This window comes from Buceros rhinoceros, unplaced genomic scaffold, assembly GCF_000710305.1.
Source record: "Buceros rhinoceros silvestris isolate BGI_N320 unplaced genomic scaffold, ASM71030v1 scaffold14511, whole genome shotgun sequence".
NCBI classification, from domain to species: domain Eukaryota; kingdom Metazoa; phylum Chordata; class Aves; order Bucerotiformes; family Bucerotidae; genus Buceros; species Buceros rhinoceros.
In genome coordinates this window covers 26,464-39,953 of record NW_010394946.1, presented here as the reverse complement: position 1 = coordinate 39,953, position 13,490 = coordinate 26,464, and the positions used below count along the sequence as shown (strand labels likewise).

General features: G+C 40.2%; 1 protein-coding gene across 1 annotated transcript in view; it reads left to right on the top strand.

Annotated features, from left to right (window-relative positions):
* Nucleotides 1-3,630: 3,630 nt before the first annotated feature.
* MAP3K8 (mitogen-activated protein kinase kinase kinase 8) overlaps nucleotides 3,631-13,490 on the top strand; it is a 14,591-nt gene continuing 4,731 nt past the window's right edge. The window contains exons 1-5 of the mRNA XM_010145390.1: nucleotides 3,631-3,966; nucleotides 5,301-5,303; nucleotides 6,714-6,878; nucleotides 8,282-8,543; nucleotides 11,081-11,187. Coding sequence (XP_010143692.1) covers nucleotides 3,631-3,966; nucleotides 5,301-5,303; nucleotides 6,714-6,878; nucleotides 8,282-8,543; nucleotides 11,081-11,187 — 873 coding nt within the window. The remainder of the gene's footprint in view (nucleotides 3,967-5,300; nucleotides 5,304-6,713; nucleotides 6,879-8,281; nucleotides 8,544-11,080; nucleotides 11,188-13,490) is intronic.

Here is a 13,490-nt window from a genome sequence, read left to right as displayed (position 1 = left end):
AGTCGTCTGATCTGCAGCACCTGCGCTGTCCGCGGCGCTGCGGGGCAGGAGGGAGGCACTGGAACACCGCCCTGGAGGGGCGCTGGAGGCGAACTTCCTGCCACTGCCAGCGCTGGCAGCTGCTGGTTTGTTTTATTTTTCCCCAAGTGACAATCTGAAATGGTCTAGTAACTGATATTGTTGATATTTCTTGTCCCTTAATAGCACGTTTTTTCAAAGGGATTTTTTTTTTTCAAGGTGTGTCAATAACGTTTCTTAAAAGCAAATAAGGAGTTTTTTTCATCACTGGTGGACAATTACTTGCCACTTACACCAGAATATTTTTCCCTAAAATCAGCATGAGAAGAATCTGTATTATGGGTGTATGATTGTGTGCAGGTTTTAGTTAGTGTTTGGGGTTTTTTTTATTATTATTTTAGTTTTATTTTTATTGAGGTTTTGTTTGGTTCTTTGCTTTGTTGATCCTTGCCACACAAAAAAAAAAAAAAAATCCCACAGGAACTCAGAAGTCTGGTATCCAGTTACTCCTATTTTAATATGTGGATATAAGGATGCTCTCAAGCAGCACACTTCTCAGAAAAAGGGGTTTAAGGAAAGCTACTCTTGATAAACAGAGAAATAAACTCTGCTTGCAAATTACTCATGTGATGATGTTGAAATAATGGCAGAACTGGTGAAAGAGTCTTGTGCTTTAGCAACTGACTTAAGTGCTTACATTTGTCCAAACACGTTAACTTAAGGACCTAAGTAAAGCATACTTAGTGATTAATTTCTTCATGTATGTGAATTGTATAGAATGATTTAGAACATTACTTGAGTGACCACCACAGATACTAGTACAGGATTTTAGGGATAAAAAGGAAGAATTAATTCCCTGTTGGCAAATGGACACCTTTTTTGCCAGTGCTGGAAATATAATACATAAATTGCTGCATAATTTAAAAAATCAGCTTTACATAGTCTAGACACAGCTCTCATTATGTAAACATTTAGTGTTTAGAATTTTCTAGATAAAGTGAAAAATGAAGAGCCTGCAGCTTTTCTCAAGCACTAAAAGCACAGAACAATACACAGGTTAAAGTAACTTTTTCTCATTAATCAGAGCTTTTTGGGGTAGTAGTGAAACTGTTGAGGATATTATTAGTATTGTGCTGTAGTTTGGGAACATGTTGAGCAGAGCTGGTACTTATGGAAAGCTGCATTTGGTCTGAACCATGCAGATGCCTTATGCATTAAAATGTTATCAGAGGATGGATTAGTTTAATCATGGTACGTACTTGTCTTTATCCACAAAAGACTAGAGCATCTAGGGGATTTTTTCTTCACAAGATCCCTCAGGACTAGTTTCTAACTTTACCTGACTTTACATGTGCAGCTGCTCAGTTCCTATTTCTTTTCTCTCCACCCCCACTAGTTCAGCACTGAAAAAAGAGAAGTGAATAAAAGTCCTGCTATGGGAAAAATTAGAAATCTCCTTTACAATAAAGAGTAAACACTTTCAGGCTTTGCTAACAGCTTTTAGCTTGGATATAGGGTAGGAAAGTGAGATGCTAGGGGTTAGAAAACACCCCTAGCATGTTTTAGTTCTTGTGTAGGTTGGAAAAACCTGACTTCTCTCAGCACCCCGGATGCACAGCCTGAGTGCTCCCTGCTTGAGCAGTGCTAGTGACCGCAAGGTTTCCTACCCAGCTGCCCTCATGCTGGGGGTGCCCTCAGGTTATCTGGGTGAACTGGTGTAGAGTGCTGGTGAAAGTCATTGTGTCTATCTTGGGAGGATGGGGGGAGCGGTGAGGAGCAGGGTGCTGGTGTGCCCCTGTCACCCCATGAGTTTAAAAAGGAGCATGTTGCACCGCAGACACTCCTCTTGCCTTTTCCTGTGGTGCATCTGCTGAGCTGTCCTCTGCTGCCTTCCGAACTCACGGCATGTGGTCTGAGTTTCTTTTCCAAGTTGGCCACGTCATTTTACTCGTCTCTCTTCAACGTTAGAGCTGACGTAAATACTCTAACCCATGAGAAATATGTGCCACAAAGCTTCCACGTCCTAGCGGGGAGGGTAAGAAAGATAACGATCATAACCAGAAACTGTACCTGGGTAAACGGCATTGCTTCATGGCCTCAGGGGACTGAGTCTGCTCTTGTCCTTGAGATAAATAGGTTGTGCTTGCTGCTTTTTTTTTTCTTTTAATATCTTTTTTTTTCTGGTTGGTATCTTTTGCCCAAAATAGGTGGTTGCAGTGGATCGTGAAAAAAGGAGATGAGAGTCTCTAAACAGGGCACGCTCTACTCGGCTCTGCAAGCATGAGACAGGGAGAATAAAAATCTGCACCTAACCATGGAAAAACTATTTATCACTACTACTTGGAAATCAGGATGATCATAGAGGAGCTTGATTCTTTTTTGAGCTGTCATCTTTTTCTGCAGAAAAGTCCCCTGTTATCTCAGCCTTGTGATCACTGTTTTTTCTTTCCATGAAGCCTGTGAAGCAAGTGATCACATGAGTATAAACCAGTCCTTCTTCTTGAGCTGGTATGCCATGGCTTTATTTGTTTTGCTTTTTTAATAGACTGCTACAGAACATTGTGAAATTATCATCGGTAGTAAATACGGGTTCAAGAAACATGACGACATTAGGGATTATATTGAGACGTTTTTGATGGCTTTGTATGTAACCAGGATAAATACAAGGTAAGTGCTTTAGACATTTACGCGTTGAAAACTATTTGTGTAAGTATTTTAATGACTGACTGTGCATATGCTTTTAACTTGAATGCAGTAACCTTTCTGGCTTAAAGGAGGAAACTGGAATGGGAAGGGACTTTTTGGGGTATTGAACCCAGTTTCTTGTAGTGAAAGTCCGCTTCAGCAAAATGGTCAAGATTTATCTTAAAACTTTATTGTTAGGACTAGTGAGGGCAGAACAGACTGCTGGAAACTGCTTCAAAAGCTTATGGCTTTTATGATAACTTGATTTCTGACTTTCTTCTGAAACTGGTGAAAATTTCAGTTCAAGTCTAGTTTTGATCAGTTTATTTGCAAAAATGATGGGCTTTGTATCACAGGTGGTGACTTACTCTTTGTGCAATGATACTAATAGATGCTTATTACTAGTGGAATGATCTTGCTCCATGACCTTCTCTTTTTTCTGGACACATCATGTAAATTGCTTGTGAAAACTTGGGGATAAACTTATTGATTACATTTATATTTCTTTGTCATTTATTTTCAAGTAATTAATTCTTTCATTCATATTGAGGGTACTCCTTCCTTTTTGCATACCCAGCAAAATATAACCAGTCCATGCAACCTTACCAGGGCAGTTCCTCCAATGCAAAGCTTTATCAAAGTAAATTTCAAGAATGAATGACAGGGGAGGTTCACTAATAAATTCTAAATAAAAATTCACTAGCAAAGACTTTCTCTCCATTTCCTCTTCACCCAGTCTACTAATTACGATTTTGTTTGTAATACAGATCAATAATTTTAAATCTAACTGTGTTGTCTATGATGAGTTGTCTATCATCTTGATGACTTCTTTTCTTTGTTACTTCGTTAAAACAAATTTAGGTGAAAAGTGTTTTCAGGTTTGTTTGTTTCTTTTTTTTCAGGAGTGGTTTTGCAAAGTGGACAGTGATGGAGTATATGAGCACGGGTAGTGATAGCAAAGAGGAGATTGACTTGTTGCTAAATAATTTAAATATGTCTGAGGTGATAGACATCATGGAAAACCTTTATCCAGGTGAAGATCTTGCAGTCTATGAAGACAGTTTAATTACAATGTGTGAAGAGGCAAATCAAAATGAAGAACGTGCGGAATCTTTACTGTTTTGTGAAGGGGAGGTTTCTTTGATGTCCTCTGTCAGATACGGGACTGTGGAAGACCTGCTTGCTTTTGCAAATCAGGTGTCTAACACCACAAAACAATTTAAAGGATGCAGACAGCAAGAATCTGGAATCCTCTTGAATATGGTATGTCACTCTTCTTTTTACTTGAAAGTCAGTAGACCTCAGGAGTTGGAAATTTTTTATGAATCTAAGCAAAGATCACCCCCAGTCCCAGGAGTAACAGTCAGGCTGGTGGTGCCTGTGCGAACCTGGGGCTTGAGGGGGTTTCTGAGGTCATCAAGTATAACCTCTGCAGTCTCAGGCAGCTATGGACAAAGGTCTGTCGTTCAGAAAGATCCACTCTGTGTTGCTTCTTGGTATGCCTGGAGATTAGAAAACATTGAATACAAATATGGTTCTCAACACTGAATACAAACTTGAGACATGCAGTTTAAAAGCAAAAGCCACAACAATGATGGCATACGGGTTTGGGAGACAGTAAGTTTTCCAGTGCCTTGTGTTCATGCAGTAAAGAGGCCATATGCAAAACTCCCAAATAAAGGTCTATCTTGGTATAGTGGCTCAATTCAGTCTATCTTCACAAAATGTAAAAAATAATAACGAAAGGAGAAAAAGCATATAGCATCAACTGTTACTTCTAGAACTACAGTATTATGTAACATCACACACTACTAAATTCAAGTATTGATGCATTGTTTTGAGATGTGTTCATTTTTTTCCCTAAAATTATTTGTGTTCTACAAGCATCTGTAGATATTAGAGTCATTGGACTTCTTTTTAAAATCAGTTGCTCTGGAAACAATCAATTATGAATTACATGTGCTTGTGCTGCTGCTTTATTTTCTTAAGATGTTCTACATCTATAATCTTAAATGTCTTGCATGTAATATGTTTTATACGTGAACTTTGATTGCTTGAGGCTTGCTGATTAATCAGGTGTGAAAAGCACAGGGTATAGCTTTATTCTGATTTGGAGGGAGCACTTCAATATTGCAGAACAGTCACTTTTAAACTGTAACATTGAAATGACTCTAATATTAAATGTTTCCTATGCTTAGGATAGACACTGTTCTACAAAGTCATGGTTGTTTTGCTCGCGTATTACTTCTGCACAGGCATACAATTGGTATGAACCGAGTACTGTGAGGTGCACGTGATCCCATTAAGTAACTGAGGGTTGGAAGCAGGGCATTAGCTGTACCTGTATTCAGCAGGTGCATCTATATTGTAAATATCTACAGCATTTTAAGTTTAGGATCAGGAATGTTTCTCATTGCTTGGTGACACCCACTGACTGCACTGTGGCTTGTATCATGAAGGGTCTCAGACTGCACAGGCTGGATTTCTTCCAGCTGAAACTGAACTGGAAGATGTGCTACAGCCACAAATGAGCATTTGCTCCACAGGACCAGGCTAGGAACTAGTCATGAAAGCCTCCTGAAAACATGAATAGTGAGGTGGTTGTTGCTTTCTTGCCCTACGGATCCTCTGCGCTCGGTCTGTAATACTTGCTAGGATAGGTGTAACCTGTGTAGATTAGCTAGTCTCAATCCCTTGAAATGCAGAAGTGAGCAGATGAGATGTTTTATTGCTAGTTTTTTCCCTGTTCTGATAAGTGGAGGGGAGGCTTATTCTGCACATCCTAAGCAAGATACCCCCCAACAGTTAAGAACTTACCCTCCACAAAATGAAGAACTTTCAAGAATTAATTTATTTCATGTAGATACTAGTCACAAATGACTGTTTTAGGAGTCAAGAAGATCCTTTCCTAATTGCAAAATATGAAAATAGCTAAAGCACAGAAAGATTATGTGTGTTATATCTTGAATTCTAAACCAAATAATCCCCTAATGTGCTGTTATTTTAAAAAGGGTAGTTGAAGAGCTGAGTACCTGAGGCCATGTGATAGACATGAAGTGATAAATTACCTTGATCTGCTTTTACATATCTTCAAGTATCTTGAAAAACTAGCAGTAAACAGGTTAATGATATTCCAGACACTGACAATACTGTTGTCCTGGACAACTGTCTAGCCATGAATTAATTAGAAACATATTCACAGGAAACATTACTAAGTCTTTAGCTGAGAGAGTATTAAGAGATTGAAGAAATAGCACTAAACCTCCAGCAATACTCACATGGCTATAGTTAGGAGTTTGGTCTCTCTGTCATGTGCAGAGGGAGGAAGATTTAGAGCAAGATACTGGCCTAGATGCTCTGAATCGCTTCCTAGAGGAGCCCTCCTCGCCTTGCTGGCAATACAGAGAACCAAAGCTCACAACATTACCAACATAAAGCGGGCAGTGTGACCTCCACTCTTGTTTTTTTTAACTACAGTATAAAATTAGAAGGTGGATGGTAAAATTGCGGCAGACCGCTTCAACATTTTACTAAGCAGCAGAAACTGATGCAAAATGGAAAATTAAAATGTATTTCCCTAGCAGTACATGTGATATTAGGAAACACTGAAACTCTTGCTCACATCATGTAAGATAGCCTGTGAGTAACAGGTATGTGGCATAACAAGTTAGCAGATTACAGGAAGGACAAACGTGCAGGTAAATCTAATAACAAGAGGTGGGTAATTTCATTAACCCAGCTGCTGTTGTTGTTGTTTCAAGACAATTAATTGTAACTTACACTTCGTAAGTTAGTCACTGGAGAGAAACGTGGATGCCTGGGCCGTGATTGAATGCCACACCTCACATGCTGTTCCCATTTGGTGTTTCTAAATAAAGACTGCTGAACAGATTGCATGCATCGTGCACATGTATAAGTGATATATTACTTTTTTTCCACTACATGTGTAAAATTAATTGAAGCAGTTTTAACTTCATTTTGTTTTTGTGGGTTTTGGTGTAACTCTACAGATCACACCCAAGAATGGACGCTACCAAATTGACTCTGATGTGCTCCTGTTTCCATGGAAGCTGACTTACAGAAACATTGGCTCTGACTTTATTCCTCGGGGAGCTTTTGGGAAGGTGTACTTAGCCCAAGATAAAGAAACCAAGAAACGAATGGCATGCAAACTGGTATGTTAGTTCCGTGTTTTATCTCTGAGCAAATACCGTACAACATACTGCCTACAGTATATTTTCGAATATGTCTGCGTCAAATTCCACTGTTAGGCTGATGACCACCTTGTTTTGTTGGCCTACACAAGGTAGGAAAAATGCATGTTTTTAACTGTTAACTTGGTTTAATTTTGGGGCTCTGAGACTGCAAACCGTATTTTGAAAGTATCTGTAAGTCTGTGTAACTGCCATGTGGGCAGGCCTGCTGCCATGTGGGGATAGAAGAATTTCTACTTGTCCTGCTGTACTTACAGTGGTAAAATATTAGCATGAGGTCATGTCCCTGCTGAAAGTGTTAGCAAAATCTGGTTGCTGCAGATGGTTTTAAGATCTTCAGTCTTAAGTTTTCTTAAATCCAGTGCCATTTAAGAAAACTGCTGAGCACCACCTTATTTTTATGCAAGTCAGTGTTTTCTTTCAACTTTACTTTTCAACATGCTGTTCTGAAATGAGTAGTAAATGTTTAGGGCCAGTAAAATCTCAGATGGGACATTGCTTTATATCCCCCAGCTTGTGCATAAGTACCTCTATTACTTCTGTGTGTGGAAGAGTTGGGGAGGCTGTCATGTGTCCTTCCCTTGCAGCCAGTGTGTCCACATGGGGACAGATTTAATTTGCTGTTCCTCCTGCTCCACTGCAGAATTAAAGCATCCTAACGGTTCTGAAAATACTAACAGTATTTCCCATTGCAATGAAAGTATTATCCTCTTATTTGGTTCTCAGCCACAAGTCTGAGGGAAGGAGAATAAAAAGAGCTGTAGTAGCCTTTCTGTGTGTAAGCAAACATGGCTTTTATTGTCTTAGCAATCTGCCGTCAGTACTTTTAAGGACATACAGTGCTGCTGGGTGCTTGCTTTAAAGCCAATTTCGTTTAACAGTGCTGATAAGGATTGAATCGAGGCCAATAATGGTCCTGAGTGTGGTTAGTCGGCAGACTGTGCTGAGCGTTGTAAGCGCTGATCCACGTGTCAGACGCGTGCATAGTTCTGATAGAGCAGATGAGACTGCACAAAGCTAATGGAAAAAGCAGTGGGACTTTTATGTACTTCACCAGGAAGTTTGCACAGAGCTTTTGCGTAACTGCTGGATTTTGACGGGAATAACTCTTACTACATTGCTTTTTCTGGAAGATTGCACTTTTCATTTGGGCATGATTCCAAAACCTCTCTCAACTTTAAACAGGATGTATCTCTACTGGAAAGGCAGAAAAAGTCACAGGATCAAAATAAAGCTCCATATTTTAACAAGTGGATAGAAATGCTTTGCTTCCTTCTTCTATTTTAATCCTCAGGATAATTAGTGTTAGTATCAATAACTTGTTTTTTGACCTGCTTTTCTGTGGTTTTGTTTCAATGTCCTAGGTCCCAGTGGAACAGTTCAAACCATCGGATGTTGAAATACAGGCATGTTTCCGTCACGAAAACATTGCTGAATTATACGGTGCTATTTTGTGGGATGAGACAATCCATCTCTTTATGGAAGCTGGAGAGGGAGGATCTGTCATGGAAAAGCTGGAGAGTTGTGGTCCTATGAGAGAATTTGAAATCATTTGGGTGACAAAGCATATTCTGAAAGGACTTGACTTCCTCCACTCCAAGAGGATTATCCACCACGATATCAAACGTATGTGTGTGTGATTCCTTGGGATGCTTTCTGGTCCGGGCTGGGACTGAGCTGGGGCATGAAGCCTTGCGTCTCTGGGCGGGGTGGGGTGGATAAAGCTCAGCAAATGACAAAGTCTTAGTTCCTTTGCCTTTCTTGAGCAACTCAATTTGAAATAAAACCTAAAAAAGTAAAAAATGAAATCCAGAGCAAAATTATCACTCTATGTTAAGCTGGAAGTTTCCCTCTTTCCATGTAAACTCATCTTGAGTGCTTCCATGCCCACCTTTCACTTGCACCTTCTTTTAGGTTTTATGTTTCTGCATGGCTGTTCCTCAGTTTGAGATACTTTGGAACTAAATAAACTTAATTTGTACTGTTTTTTTATTTCAACAGTTACTGCAAACGATAGTATATATTTGCTTTCAAAAAGCTCTGGGTATTGACATGTATAAATAATCAAACCGTATCGATACTAAAATGAAATTAAATACAGTAATATTAAATAGCCTTAAAATTTAAGTTTAATATTAATAAAATTAAATTAATTAATTTAATATTAAATACTGTTTCTTCTAACACCACCACCCTCTACAGACAGATAAATTCTGCCTTTCTAGTAACAGTGCTTCTAGTGAAGACATATCTCTTCTGCAAGTTAATTTTTGCTGAACTTGAGGGTTTAAAATAGAAGTAGTCAAACTGAACTGTTACAATAAATACTTGACAGAAGATCATTATCAGGAATTGCTATTTTTTAATCTCGGTTTTGCATTTTAAGTTAATGTGGTTCAGTACTTTAGATATAAGGCTTTGAGATTCTGACAACTATAGAACTGCTTGATTTTCCTCCGCTGTGCTTTACCGCTTGTAGTAAGTGTTTCCTATGGGTTTATTGTAATTGGCAGTAACAATGATTAAAAAAACCAAACCAGCCAAAACCCAGCCTGCAGGATCTAGACAATGGATAGGAGAATCAGCCTGTTACGAATGTGGTGGATGTGAGTGTGTTTCACTTTTTGCAGTTTTTTCTGCGTTACTAGAGGTGGAGGCTGCCTGAGGCTGGTGGCCGCCAGGCTTGGGGATGCCTGGGGGTTCACGCACCAGCCATGCTCCTTCCTGCAGTCAGCTGTTATGTTCCAGTGGTGAGCTGGGTAACCACTGGTGGCCCTTAGTGGGAGCTGTGCCCACTGCCTGACAAGCCAGCCTCCGCTCGAGTGAGCTGAGGTGTGTGTTTTCCCTCCCCAGGCAGAATCAATAGAACAGGCTGTTTCCCAAACATCTCTGGTTTCTTCAGCTGTTGTTGAGTCTCTGTCCTGCCAGTGCAGGAGGAGATGGGGATTTTACTGGGAAAAAGTCTGCCCTGAGCCACGAAGGGGAGGAGGGCTTTTTGTTGACTCTTAGGAGCTGCCACTCATTTTAACCCTTGTCTGGAAAGCGGTTAAATCACAAAGCTAATTGGTGGGGGAACTTCAGTCCAAAACCAGCCAAAGCTGGGGCTGGGTACAGACCTGAACAGGCAGCAGAGCCTGCTGTGGCAGTGTGGCCCTCTACATTGTCCTTTATGTGGTGTTAAAATTCGTATCCTCAAAGGTATCCCTAAAATTACATGTTTATTTACAAAGTTTTGTCGCAGTATGTGAAAGATTGCTTCAGGAACCAGTACCGCTGAAAGCAAGCCTGCACCTTCCTACTGAATGGTCATGGTGGGCACTGTCAAGATGAAAAATGATCCACAGTTTCCTCTGGGAGGAAATGTGTTTATGTTGTGTAACTTGGAGACTTCATTTGTCCACATCTCCTGAAACAGCAAACAAGAATTTCTCAAGGCTTACACTGAGCGTTACCTTCATAAATATTTGATCAGAAATACAACCGCAAAGAAAGCCTCTGAGTAGAAAGTTGTGCCTTAGGCAGCGTTTTATGAAGGAGAGTGAATTAAACTCCTAGATACTGCTGCAATTCATTGGGAGTCTGGAACTCTGTGGCTTTTATTATTCTTGTAGCCATAGCCTGTCCTCTGTCATCGTACTGAGCCTTTGTCACTGACTGGTGCAAGAGACTCATGTGGCTGCTGTGGAGGGGCCTTGATTGCTCTCTACTTCTGTCTTGATTTAAATCGTTAGTATAGAGAAGCCTCTTGGTGACCAACAGATATGTTGTTTATAGCCAGACCTGCACAGTATGCTCTCCATCTTGGAGACCATTGAACATCTTCAGAGCAAGCCTTGCCATGCTAAAGTGCCTACCACTCTTCCACCTTTCTCCCTTATCCTCAGCCATTTTCTTTACCTTCTTTTTTCCCTAAAACTGGGAAAATTATCATATGTTGATTATTCTTTTACATAAACAAGTTTAGTTTGATTTTTAAGCTATAATTTTAAATTGGATCAAATCACTAAGACTTATTTTGGCTAGGAGAAGGACTGTGTTGGCTATGGAGACTGGTTGTAATAATCTTCCTTCTCAGGTTAACGTCCAAATGAAAAAAGCATGTTGTAAAATAAATGCTCAACATGCTAGAAACTTAAATGGTCTCTTTTTTGGTTTTGTTTTAGCAAGCAACATTGTCTTTATGTCAACTAAGGCGGTTTTGGTGGATTTTGGCCTAAGTGTTCAGATGACTGAAGATATTTACTATCCCAAAGACCTTAGAGGAACAGAGGTAAGAAGCTGGAGGGACAAAAGTACTTATGATGTATTACTTCCTTGGTCATGATGCTCAGTGTCAAATTTGGAGCTTGAGCATAGAAGCTTGAGCAGAAGGTTTCTGTAATCAAAAAGTTACAAACAAACATGAATACAATCTCACCTATATTTTTATTTTCAACTTCATGAACAGAGAATTGGGTGTTACACTTTTGGAGCCACGTCATCGTCTCTACATTCCCATCTGTTAGCAATTATTAAATCTGAAGGCAAAGAGAAATCGGGGTTCACTGAAATCAAACGAAGGAACAGTACTCAGAGGAGGGTTGTTTGCAGTGGATGAGCTGCTGGTCAGAGACACTTCAGTCAGGAATTTGTTCTTTGCTCTAGCAAAGATTTCTTCTGAGATACCAGCTGTGGACTGGGGTGACCGGCTCAACATGGTAGTTTGACTCTTCCTTTGTTTACAAACCTTTGGGTTTCATCCGTGTAAACTTCTTGTCCTTTGGAAGTTTTGTATGGGTTGGTTGATGGTTATCTGGTAAATTTGCTTAGGCGTTGCAGGTGGCGGCCTTTTAAATGTACTCGGTGACTTTGAACGTGCGTAGCACGGCTCTAGGGCTACACTCATGCCAAGGAGCTCATTTCCAGAGCTGGAGCTTTAGCAAACAACCAAGCAGCGACAGTTAGCTTGGATAGCTGTAAATGTGGCTGTGCATGCTCTCTGTTGCTGGAGGAGGTTGTTTGCAGGAAATGCTTAATCTGAAATGTTGGCACTTGCCATTTTGTTAGTCTTTCACAGCGTAGACATGTTAAAGGGGGTGCTTGTATAACTGTCAACGACCATTTCACTCTTTGGAAGGATAGGATAACCAAGATTTCACAGAACACCAGGCTTGTTTCTTTATTTTTTTCAATATATTTGGTAAAATACTTGAACATTTGTTTTCGCTGTCTTTCTTAAGGAAGCATTTCTTAAAATGCTTCCTGTAGTGAAGCAACATGCTTTTCTTTTCTGAAGCAACATTTAATGTAAGTGCTTCGTGGGTTGTTTTTATTTTGGTTTGAGGGGTTTTTTTTGTTTGTTTAAGTGGGTTTTGTGTGGTGTTAATGAGAATGAGAAAAACAGTGAAAATGAGTTGGAAGCCCTGCTAGGGTATTTCTGAAGGATGGAGGTGTGTATAAACAGGAAATTTCCAGGTTTGTGGAGTAGACTGATGATGATCTGCTCCTGACTGTTGCCAGACAGGCCAAGTTCATGTGGTGGTAAGAACAGCTGTGAAAAACAGTTCTTCATTTAGTAGGAAGAAAATGATTCCACAATGTTGAGCTCCTGTAGTCCTGTCCTTAGAAAGCAGGTAATCCCCACAATCCTGAAACACAGCAGTGCTTGGTGTTTGCTGTCTCAGGAGAGAGGTAGCCAGCCATCAGAACCAGCAATCCTGCCATTCTGCTGCAGCATCACAGGCCACAAGTAAGGTTGCAGAGAGAGCACTGGGAAAGGAGATTTTCAAATACCAGTCAAAGACTTACGGGAACATCATAAATGCCTGTCTACAGGTTTTTCTGCTCGCTGTCTTCCTCCTAGGCATCTTCCTCTCCACAGTGCCTGTGTTCAGCCTTTTGGGGTGCCTAATCCGGTCACCCACAAATGCTTTCTGTAGTCTTTGATAGCACTGGCTTTCATGATTTTTTTCAAAGTAAGATCTTGATTCTCCAAAGTCCTCTTGAGTTTTGCACCCTTTATTATGCAGCCTTAAGAAGTGGTGCAGTTATCCAGGAGTGCTGTTTCTGCACATAGTTGTGCAACCCCTTGTTAGGATCCTCTCACCACCATGCAGCATCGTGCCTGTGAACTCGCTGTTTCTCTTACATCTGGCACTGACAGGGACTCGTGTCCATGAAGGAAGCTGGCAGTTGGAGTTATCTTTCTACTGGGCGTGTTCTCCTCTGGGAGTTTAGGCTTTTTATTTGCTTCTATAGTACAGAAGTCTGAATATCATGAAAATTCATTGGGCTTATGAAAATGAATAGTTGCAATTCTAAGCAGTATGATTGAAAGATAGGTAAATGTTCTTTAGTTGGTGTAGCATAAACACCTGTTTTTTCTGAACAGTGCGTGCACATGGCAGACAGCACAATACACTATGGTTGTGATGAAACTGCTCTGCAGGACATACTTTTTCTGTGCATCCCCTTCACTTTCTGTTGTGCTTCCGTCACTTTGTTAAAATATGTAAGCTTCATTTACAACCATTTAACAAGAGGAAAAAGTTGTCTGCTAAGGTTTATCAAATATGGAAGATGTGATTCATTTGC